General features: G+C 49.4%; 1 protein-coding gene across 1 annotated transcript; it reads left to right on the forward strand.

The window, feature by feature from the left end:
• Window positions 1-1677: 1677 nt before the first annotated feature.
• On the forward strand, window positions 1678-6843 carry GPR148 (G protein-coupled receptor 148). Its single transcript, XM_015431922.3, has one exon. It carries the CDS (start codon window positions 2106-2108, stop codon window positions 3147-3149), a length of 1044 nt encoding a protein of 347 aa, XP_015287408.3. The 5' UTR covers window positions 1678-2105; the 3' UTR covers window positions 3150-6843.
• The last annotated feature ends 5164 nt before the right edge of the window (window positions 6844-12007 follow it).

Genomic DNA, 12007 nt, shown 5'->3' on the forward strand with positions numbered 1-12007 from the left:
CCGCCTCCCTGTCCCCGCCCCTGGCCTGCACTCCCTAGGGGCTCGGTCTGCATTTTCCCAGGAGGGCAGCCCGCATAGGGGACCTCGGCAGGTGACACCAAACTGATGTTCCCTTCGGGGCAGCACCTGCGCGGTGCTCTGAGATTGTTTTACGGGCTATTTAAGTCCTAAGATGATTCTCAGCAGGAGGCAGGCTCTGTAGCATCCTAGCTGCTCTTTCACCATGGGAGGTACGCGCTTTCCATTTCCATGACGTTGCTGCTTGTCACCTCGGCCACATTTTTACTGAGGGGTTGTCATTTAACGAGTTTCCCTCTCCTAGGGAATCTGCATTCTAAGACGCCAAAGGCCGGCGAGGGTCGTTCTGCTGGGCTGGACAGCACAGGGAAGCTTGGTCTTGGCCCTCAGCCCTGCAGCATACAGGACACTGGCGCAGAGAGTGTGGCCTGCGAAGGGCTCTGCGGCCTCTCCCGGCCTCGGGCCGATTAGACTGGTCAGGGCATCTGTAAAGTGCAAGGGACCCCTGGGGAGTGCAGGCCAGGGCAGCTGGGGCAGGGAGGCGGGGTCCGCCCTATGGCATGGCGGTTTCTCTGGAAGGGGAGACGGGCTTTCTCAGAACCACCCTTGGTTTCTGTACCGTGATCGGCCGTAAGGGCGCAGGCGCTGCTGTTCCCGGCAGCTGCTGTGACAGACCCTATAGGAGGACGCGGTTCCGGGCTGCGGCGGGCGTGGTCCGGGACGGGTCTGGGCGTGGTCTTCGGCTGTGACGGGCGCGGCCTTGGGCTGCGGAGGGCGTGGTCCCAGGGCTGCGATGGGCGTGGTCTGGGGCGGTTCTGGGCGTGGTCCCCGGGCTGCGGTGGACGTGGTCTCACCCCCACCGTCTGAAATTTCTGCCTCTTCCTGACCCTAAAAATATCCTGCCTGTTCCCACGCGGCTCCTGCCTTCTGGAGCAGTCTGCCAGGCCGGAGGTGGGTGTTGGGCAGGGGTCTCAGGCTGCCAGCAGTCAAGTGCAGCCCGTTCTGCAGTGATGACAGGGATCTGTGGGCAGAGGGGACTGAGCCTCGGAGGATGCTGTAGGTGGGAGAGTTAACATTGACTCAGCACTTACCTCAGGCTACGCCCAGTGCTGAGTCCTTTACCTCTGGGCTTCTGCCACGTTTCCATGAGGTCAGTGTGGTTGGCGTTCGTGTTTCACAGATAAGGAAACCAGAACAAAGCTTTTCAAGGCCACGCAGCCAGCACCTCGAGAGAGGGGGAGAGCTTGTTCATCTGAACGGGATCCCCAACCACCACCAGCCACCCTGGCCACTGGCCCTGACTGAGCTCACCCCACGCCCGACCAGCCAGGTGCCTGGGGAACCCGCCTTCCACTCTTCCCCACTAGCTCCTGTGAGGTCTCTGCCTGCCAGGCCTCCTCCTCCCCAGAGGAAGGGGCGTTTCCACCACACAGCGACCCCACAAGTCAGCTGAGGCTTTGGGGGCACGGAGCACTCACATGGAGCCCTGAGTGGAAGGCGTGTAGAAGACACACGCATGCACAGGGTCACCCTGAGCTGGAGACCACACCCAGGGCTCTGTGAGGAAATGTGAGTGCGCCTGGGCCCCTCCAGCCTGGTCCAATTTGCTGAGCCTCTAGCTGGACAGAGGTCAGACCAGGTCCATAGCCCGGAGATCCTAGTTCCAGACAACTGCTCCTTCCTTTCCTGGAGGGCAGGACTGATACTGAATATAATCCAGTGTGGTGAGAGTCCATTGCACACTCCCTGTGAACCAAGCGGACAGGTTTGGGGGCCACTGAGATAGGGGACACTTCTGGAGGGGTCAGTGACTGCAAAATGGTGGCAGTGGGATGATCTGTTATGTCTACCCACACACATGCAGCTGCACAGTCGCAGAGATGGGAATGCAAGAAGCCAGGTGTGAGTTTGAATTCACTTTTTTTTTCTTTTTTAATCTTTATTAAGCAGTCATTCCTAAGGCCTGCCAGAGCCCGGCATCTCTACAGAGGAGTGGCACCATCAGGACCCCTTTGGGGCAGATCAACACTCAGGGCAGATGCAGAATCAACAACCTGTGATAAAGCCAGCCATTCCTGCCAGGAAGCATGACGGATGAGCTGGCGCCTTGCCCCGCGGGCACTACAGCTTGGCCGGCCGTGATCCAGCTCATTAGCAAGACACCCTGCATGCCCCAAGCAGCCAGCAACACCTCCTTGGGCCTGGGGGACCTCAGGATGCCCAGCTCCATGCTGTACTGGCTTTTCCTTCCCTCGAGCCTGCTGGCTGCAGCCACACTGGCTGTGAGCCCCCTGCTGCTGGTGACAATCCTGCGGAACCAACGGCTGCGACAGGAGCCCCACTACCTGCTCCTGGCCAACATCCTGCTCTCAGACCTGGCCTATGTTCTCCTCCACATGCTTATCTCCTCCAGCAGCCTGGGAGGCTGGGAGCTGGGCCGCATGGCCTGTGGCATTCTCACTGATGCTGTCTTCGCCGCCTGCACCAGCACCATCCTGTCCTTCACAGCTGCTGTGCTGCACACCTACCTGGCAGTCATCCATCCTCTGCGCTACCTCTCCTTCATGCCCCATGGGGCTGCCTGGAAGGCAGTGGCCCTCATCTGGCTGGTGGCCTTCTGCTTCCCCACATTCCTTCTTTGGCTCAGCAAGTGGCAGGATGCCCAGCTGGAGGAGGAAGGAGCTTCATGCATCCTACCACTGAGCATGGGCACCCAGCAGGGATGCGGCCTCCTGGCCATTGTTACCTACACCTCCATTCTGTGCGTTCTGTTCCTCTGCATGGCTCTCATTGCCTACTGCTTCTGGAGGATCTATGCAGAGGCCAAGACTTCAGGCATCTGGGGGCAGGGCTATTCCCGGGCCAGGGGCACCCTGCTGATCCACTCAGTGCTGATCACATTGTATGTGAGCACAGGGGTGGTGTTCTCCCTGGACATGGTGCTAACCAGGTACCACCACATTGACTCTGAGACTCACAAATGGCTCCTGGCAGCTAACAGTGAGGTACTCATGATGCTTCCCCGTGCCATGCTCCCATATCTGTACATGCTCCGCTACCGGCAGCTGTTGGGCATGGTCCGGGGCCACCTCCCATCCAGGAGGCACCAGGCCGTCTTTACCATTTCCTAGAGTTCTTGAGTCCACAGTGTGGCAAGTTGAGGTTAAAAATCATATGTTGAATGCAGCAGCGTCCAGTTATGGCTAACTTCTTAGAACAGCACATTATAATCGTGGAATTGGGCCTTTCAGAGGACCTCAACTGATGTTTTTCACCATTTTGATAGTTTTTAAATAGAGAAAGCTCTTTTATGACACTGAAATCCTACTTGGAAATGGAAGCAAGTAAAGGCAATCAAGCAGGGCTCTGGTCTAAGTGAAGCCTTGATCTGCAACCCTCCAGTGGCTTGCTGCACACCCTCCATGGCCACTGTGGATGCATCCTTGCTGACCAACACACAGAAGCCAAAATGTTGCTGACAGTGGGAAGCAGGGAGGTGAGCAAGCAGAGCTGCTGAATCCTGGGACCATGAGCTCTATTTGGGCAGCCACTCAGGATGTCAGAGGGAGGAAAGGAAGCCAAGGATCCACAGCAGTGGAGAGTGTCATGGAGATACCACTATAAAGCTGGAGTGTGCAAGGGTTACACTCTCACAGTAAAGGTAAATGATAACCTAACCTTACAGAAGGGGGCAGCAAGGGAATTTGCCTGCCTTGACATTGGTGCTGTGTAGAAGAAGAAAATTCCTTGAGAATTCTTAAGCAGAAGCCACTCTTCAGACAGTTTTAGAGCTAGGCTTCAAATCATGTTAGTGGTCAAAACACCTCAGTCTGTGGTTAGTGTGGTTCTCCCGGATGATCTGAGCTTCAGCTTAGGCTTCGGAGAATTGCCAGAGTCAAAGAACCTCAAATAATGGAGTTTCACATGGTCAAATCTCACAAAACCACACAGGGAGATAAGGCACCACGAACGAGAACAAGATGAAACAAGAAGACAGCAGCGTAATACCACAGCTCCTTGAATTACCAACACTGGGTTACTATAAAAATGTTCAAGATGTTTTAAGACATTAATAAGGACATGAAAATATGAGCAGGGATAATACTTTTTTTCAAATACCCAAGAAAATTTGGAAAAGATTTAAATAGAACTTCCTGAAATAAAAATATTAGAATTATGAGTTAAATTTAATATGGATTAAAGAGTATGTTAGACATAACTGGAGAGGGACTCTGCAAATTGTAAGACAGCTCCAGATAAATTACCTAAAATGCAGCCCAGAGAGACAAAGAGACGACCGTGTAAAAGAGAGATTAAGAGACATTGAGGTTGGGATGGAAAAGACTAATACACATTTAATTTGGGAATATAATACAGAAAATGTAGCAGGGGAAATACTTGAAGAGATAACAGCTGAGGATTTTTTCAGATTTGTTGAACGATATCAAACCTCAGATCTAAGAAATCTAACCAATTACAAATAAGATAAACGACCAATAACCCACCACGAAGCACACCATGCGAAACTGCAAACAGCTAAATACAAAGACAAGATATTTAAAGCAGGCAGAGATAAAAGACAAAGGAGCAGCAATTAAACTCACCTTGACTTCTCAAACAATGGAAGAGACCAGCCTGACCAACATGGTGAAACCCCGTCTCTACTAAAAATACAAAAAAAATTAGCTGGGCTTTGTGGCAGGTGCCTGCAGTCCCAGCTATTCGGGAGGCTGAGGCAGGAGAATGGCGTGAACCCGGGAGGCGTAGGTTGCAGTGAGCCGAGATCGCACCACTGCCCTCCAACTAGGGCGACAGAGCGAGATTCCGTCTCAAAAACAAACAAAAATACAAAAAAAAGAAAAAAAAATTAACCAAGCGTGGCGGCACGTGCCTGTCAGCTACTCAGGAGGCTGAGACAGGAGAATCGCTTGAACCAGGGAGGCGGAGGTTGCAGTGAGCCGAGATCGCACCACTGCACTCCAGCCTGGGCAACAGAGACCCCGTCTCAAAAAACAAACAAACAAACAAAAAGCACAGAAGCCTGAGCGACTGGAATAATGTTGCCAATGTGCTTAGAAAAGAACTGTCTTCCTAGAATTTTATACACAGAAAAACGACCTTTCCAGACCTTGACAGAACACAGAAGCTAAAAGACAGCATTCCTAGCAATACGCATTAAGAAAATTTCAAGGGATGTATTTGTTGCAGAAGAAAAATTATTCCAGGTGGAAGGTTTGAGATGTATGGAGAAATAGAAAAATCACTGGAGACTATGCACATAAACAGGAATAGCCATTATCTAGTTGCCTACATAAAAGCAGTAAAAATGTCTAATTTCGGCCGGGCGTGGTGGCTCGATGCCTGTGATCCCAGCGCTTTGGGAGGCTGAGGCGGGTGGATCACCTGAGGTAGGGAGCTCAAGACCAGCCTGACCAACATGGAGAAACCCCGTTTCTACTAAAAATACAAAATTTTGTATTGGCATGGTGGCGCATGCCTGTCATCCCAACTACTCGGGAGGCTGAGGCAGGAGACTCACTTGAACCCAGAAGGTGGAGGCTGCGGTGAGCCAAGGTTGTGCCATTGCACTCCAGCCTGGGCAGCAAAAGCTTAACTCAGTCTCAAAAAAAAAAAAAAAAAGTCTAATTTGAGGGTTTAAGAAAAACGGAAAGAAAGGATTCTATAACAGTGGTATATGTGTTAGAAAGGTGTAGTTGTACTTCAAGCATTCTGAAGTCTAGCAGTCTTCAGGAGGAAGGTAGAAATATTAATTTAAGACCTTGTTAGGCATGCCAGTTAAAATGTCTGAGGTAACCACTAACGGACTAGACAAAACGAGGATCACTCTCTAAATAATCTAAGGAACAAATGAAATGAGTAAGAGAAAATATACCTCATCCAAAAGAAGGCAAGAAAAAACATATAGAAGTCAGGACAAATAGAAAACATAAAATAATACGATAGAATCCGAACAACTCATTTAGATTTACTAAAAGAATAAATTTAAATGACTAAAATTTGATGGTGGGGAAACAGTATTGTCCATTTACTTTTAAATCAGAGATATATTATTTATAAAAGATTATGCTAAACAAACAACAGAGCGTGGGTGGAAGCAAAGCAATCAGTTGGAAGTATAGAAAAAGATAGAAAACCTTTCCTGGATCCTCCAATCAAACCTTCACTCAGGCCAGGGGCAGAAGCTCAAGCCTGTAATCCCAACGCTTTGGGAGGCAGAGGCGAGAGGATCACCTGAGGTTGGGAATTCAAAACCAGCCTGGCCAACATGGTGAGATCCCGTCTCTACTAAAAATAAAAACATTAGCCGGGCCTGGTAGAGGGCACCTGTAATCCCAGCTACTCAGGAGGCTGAGGTGGGAAAATCGCTTGAACCCAGAAGGTGGAGGTTGCAGTGAGCTGAGATCGTGCCGTTGCACTCCAGCCCAGGTGACAGAGTGAGACTCCATCTCAAAAAAAAAAAAAAAAAAAAAGATAGAAAGCAAATACTCGGCCGGGCGCGGTGGCTCAAGCCTGTAGTCCCAGCACTTTGGGAGGCTGAGGCGGGTGGATCACGAGGTCAGGAGATCAAGACCAGCCTGGCTAACATGGTGAAACCTCGTCTCTACTAAAAAATACAAAAAACTAGCCAAGCAAGGTGGCGGCGCCTGTAGTCCCAACTACTCCAGAGGCTGTGGCAGGAGAATGGTGTAAACCCGGAAGGTGGAGCTTGCAGTGAGCTGAGATCTGGCCACTGCACTCCAGCCTGAGCAACAGAGCGAGACTCTGTCTCAAAAAAAAAAAAAAAAAAAAAAAAAAGAAAGCAAATACTCACTAAATGAAAGCCCATAAAAGAGACAAAGCTGACTTTACAGCAAAACAGCCTTTCTAGAGTAAAGAGGGTGACTACATGGTAAGTTCCAATTTATCAAAGGAGATAAAAGTAACATATAATAAGAGAATGAAAATTTATAAAGCAAACATTGACAAAATGACAAAATTTTGAAGGGAAATTAGCAAACCAACCTTCAAAGAGAAGTTTAAGAGTGCTCTCTCTCTAACTGGTAGAGCAACCAGGCAAAATAAATAAGGATATTGAATATTGAACAACACAATTGACAAGCTTGACCTAGCGAATAAATTTAAAATATGGCACTTGACAATTGGAAAATACATAATATATACAAGCATGCCTGGAATTATTAAGAAAATTGACCACATGCTACCCTCATAAAGCAAATCTCAGTAATTTCAGAGACTTGATTCCTATGTAGATTGTATCATTTGGGTCCAGTGTAATTAAGTTAGAAATAAGTAGCAAAGGCCGGGCGCGGCGGCTCAAGCCTGTAATCCCAGCACTTTGGGAGGCCGAGACGGGCGGATCACGAGGTCAGGAGTTCGAGACCATCCTGGCTAACACGGTGAAACCCCGTCTCTACTAAAAAATACAAAAAACTAGCCGGGCGAGGTGGTGGGCGCCTGTAGTCCCGGCTACTCGGGAGGCTGAGGCAGGAGAATGGCGTAAAAACCCGGGAGGCGGAGCTTGCAGTGAGCTGAGATCCGGCCACTGCACTCCACCCTGGGCGACATAGCGAGACTCTGTCTCAAAAAAAAAAAAAAAAAAAAGAAAAAAGAAATAAGTAGCAAAAAGATAATTGAATAAAATATGCTTGGAAATGTAAAAATCACATTCTAAGCAATTCATAGATCAAAGACTAATTAATTAAAAGCAGAAATCAGAAAATTATTTAGAACTGAGTGATAATAAAAATAGTACACTTCGAAATGTATGAGATGCAGCCAGCAACATTCAGAGGCAAATGTACTCTTACGTGTGTTCTACCCAAAATGAAAAAGGCTCAAGATTAATGAGCTAGCATCCAAATTAAGAAACTGGAAAAAGAACAGCAGATATGTGTGAGTTAGCTCTGACTGTGCCCCACAGGGGCTTTGCAGATATGACTGAGTGAAGGATCCTGAAAGGAGGGTTATCCGGGACTATCAGGTGAAAGGATGAAACCCCAAGGGCCCTTGCAAGGGAAAGAAGGAGGCAGGAGGGTGGGAGAGATATGTGATAATGATGGCAGCCAGGCTAGAGACCAGGAGAGATGGGAAGATGCTGCGCTGCTGGCTTTGAAGATGGAGAAGGAGCCACCACCCTAAGAATGTGAGCAGCCTCGAGAAAAGGCAAGGAGGTGGATTCTCCCTTTGAGCCTCTGGAAGGACACAGTCCTGCCTGCACTGATTTGAACTCAGTAAGACCCGTTTTTAACCTCTGATCTTTAGAACTGCAAGATAATACATCTGCATTGTTTCATACCATAGATTTTTGGTATTTTGTTACAGCGGCAACAAGAAACTCTTCCAGTGGCTTTGGCTTGGATGCTCTTCTCTGCTTCGCAGCGTTGCCACTGCCAGCAGGTTAACCCAGGCTCATTCGCAGGCTTCCAAGAGAGGTTCACAGGTTTCCACGAGAGCAGACGTGCCAGAAGCTGAGAAGCAGCAAGCCATGACTTTGCTGCACTCTGCTGGACAAAGCGCCACGCAGCACAGCACAGCAGCAGGCTCATGGAAGAAACAGTAGACTCTACCTCCCCATAAAAGGAGCTCGAAGGTCACACGGCAAGGGACAAGGATAGAGGGAAGGGAAATACCAGGGCCATTGGCATAATCTTCAACCACAAATACAGCAAAGTTGAGGATGTCCTTACTTCAGCAATTACATTCCCACATATATTGCCTAGATAAACACTCGTTCATGTGCTCCATGTTCACAGAAGCACTATTAGCTAAAAATGAGAAACAACCCAAACAACCGTCAATTAAAGAATGGGTCAATGCCTATGGAAGAGTCATGCAATGGAATACTATACAGCACTGAAAAATAAATAGTTGTACACATCAGTATGGATGAATCTCATAAGTATATGGTTTTCGGATGAATCCCATAAGTATATGGTTTTTGGAAAAAGGCAAGTCCCAGAAGAATACATACTAGTATGACTGTATTTGGAGATAAGGCCTGTAGGGAGTTAAGTAAGTTAAAGAGGTCATGAGGGTGAGGTCCTAACCTGATAGGATTGGTGACCTTAAAAGAAGAGAGGTATCTCTCCCTTCCTCCAGGGAAAAGATAGCCACCTGCAAGCTGGGAAGAGAGGCCTTGCTGGGAACTAGTGCCGCCTGCACCTTGATCTCAGACTTCTGGAGCCTCCAGCACTTCGAGAAAGTATGCTTCTGTTGTTGAAGCCACCCAGTGTGTGGTATTTTGTTACAGCAGCCTGAGCAGGCTAATACAGTGGGAAAGTATTAAAAAAAGATAATAACGAACACAAAATTCAGTAAAATGCCTATTGATATGTGGTGGGGAGGATGATGCAGAGTTCTAAACTGTGGTTCACATACTTCTTCAGCAGGGTGATGGGCATACAGCGTCTGTTCCTTTGTCATATTTAAAATTGCATAAAGAGGCCAGGCGCAGTGGCTCACGCCTGTAATCCCAGGATGTTGGGAGGCCGAGGTGGGCGGATCACAAGGTCAGGAGATCGAGGCCATTCTGGCTAACACGGTGAAATCCCGTCTGTACTAAAAATACAAAAAATTGGCCGGGCGCGGTGGCTCAAGCCTGTAATCCCAGCACTTTGGGAGGCCGAGGCGGGCGGATCACGAGGTCAGGAGATCGAGACCATCCTGGCTGACACGGTGAAACCCCGTCTCTACTAAAAAATACAAAAAACTAGCCGGGCGAGGTGGCGGGCGCCTGTAGTCCCAGCTACTGGGGAAGCTGAGGCAGGAGAATTGCGTGAACCTGGGAGGCGGAGCCTGCAGTGAGCTGAGATCGCGCCACTGCACTCCAGCCTGGGCAGCAGAGCGAGACTCCATCTCAAAAAAAAAAATTAGCCCAGTGTGGTGGCGGGCGCCTGTAGTCCCAGCTACTTGGGAGGCTGAGGCAGGAGAATCACTTGAACTCGGGAGGCGGAGGTTGCAGTGAGCCGAGATCACGCCACTGCACTCCAGCCTGGGTGACAGAGCGAGACTCTGTCTCAAAAAATAAATTAATTAATTAAATAAAATTGCACAGTTTATATACACCATTTAATGTATGATGCATACCAAATAAAATAATTAAACCACGTAGCCTACAGCCTCCCCCCAGCCCTCCCACTTCCCCTCTCCCCTGTGCACAGAAGAAAATAAGACCCAGGAAGGACAGAACGTGCCCAAGGTCACAGGCTGCTCATGAAGAGACCAGCCTGCCAGCTCCTGGCCATGTGCCTCACCGGCTTACAGCCAGCAACAAGCCGCTGTGGTGTGGTGGACTGTGATCACCCCAGGCTCCCTCTGCTCAGGAAACCGCTCGGGTGGATTTGTGAATTTCCCCTCAAAATTTTGTCAATGTTGGCTTTATACATTTTCATTCTCTTATGATATGTGTTAATTTTATCTCCTTTCATAAATTGGAACTTATCAGGTAGTCACCCCCTTCAGTAAGACTGTTTGGCTTTAAAGTCAGCTTTGTCTCTTCTGTTGCTTTCATTTAGTGAGTATTTGCTTTCTTTCTTTTTGAGACAAGAGTCTTGCTCTTTCACCCAGGCTGGAGTGCAGTGGTGTGATCTCCGCTCACTGCAACCTCCACCTGCCAGGTTCAAGCAATTCTCCCGCCTCAGCCTCCTGAGTAGCTGGGATTACGGGCTCCCTATACCGTGCCTGCCCAATTTTTGCATTTTTAGTAGAGACGGGATTTCGTCATATTGGCTGGGCTGGTCTTGAACTCCCAACCTCAGGTGATCCATCTGCCTCAGCCTTCCAAAGTGCTGAGGAGCCAGCTGGGGATAATGTGAGTGAGCATTTCTGTTATTGGTGTTATTGGTCCAGAGTGGCATGTACTGTAAGCAGTCCATCAACGGAATTCTTCTGTCCCATCTGAGGGCTCTGTGGCCTGTGCCATCTGTGGCCGCTAGGACAGCAGAGGTCCCAGCTCTCCTGATAAGTGGCCAGTGAGATGCCCCACCCCAGACCCAGAAACATGAGCCAGTGATGCCAGAGCCGGGGCAGCCATTGTGGTCACTGCAACACCATCCCTCGGGCAGCAGAGCCCCTCTGAACCTGCCCGTGTGGTCAGGCAGGCAGGCTGTGGCCTCACTGGCCAGCAGCAAGGGTGGCACCGTGGTGACTCTGAGACCTACCCAGGATCTCTCAGTACAGCTTTCCTTCAGTTAAACCAGCCAAGGTTGGATTGTTGCTTGTGACTAAGAACTTGGATTTATACAGAATTTGATACAGGAAGAGGCAGAGTCATTACACGTTTAAATAATAAGGCTTAGGCCAGGCGCGGTGGCTCACACCTGTAATCCCAGCACTTTGGGAGGCTGAGGCGGGCGGATCACGAGGTCAGGAGATCGAGACCATCCTGGCTAACACAGTGAAACCCCCATCTCTACTAAAAAAAAATACAAAAAATTAGCCGGGCGAGGTGGCGGGCGCCTGTAGTCCCAGCTACCCGGGAGGCTGAGGCAGGAGAATGGCATGAACCCGGGAGGCAGAGCTTGCAGTGAGCCGAGATCACGCCACTGCACTCCAGCCTAGGCAGCAGAGCGAGACTCCGTCTCAAAAAAAAAAAAGAAGTGAACTCATGGGAAGCCCTGTCCTGGTGGTTCTACATGAGAAACAATTCTCCATAGCAACTTATGAATGTAACATGATCCCAATCCATACTTGAAGCAATATTGCCTTTACAAAAAAATGAATGAACAAGGATAGCCAGGAATGTCCTGGAAAAGTAAGGAGCGGACACTGGGCCTGCCAGCTACAACCATGGGGTGCTAGCAGGGGATGGAACGGGATGCTCAGAAATCGCTCCAAGACACAGGGCATGTAGGTATCAAGCCTTCTTCAGCAGAAGCCCACCATCTGTACTCCTCCTTGTGGCACTGGGGCTGGGCTCTGCACACCCCGCTTGACCAACTGCCAGTAGGCTCTGCCAATAAGGCTCGCA

This window comes from Macaca fascicularis, chromosome 12 (genome assembly GCF_037993035.2).
Source record: "Macaca fascicularis isolate 582-1 chromosome 12, T2T-MFA8v1.1".
Classification (NCBI taxonomy): Eukaryota; Metazoa; Chordata; class Mammalia; order Primates; family Cercopithecidae; genus Macaca; species Macaca fascicularis.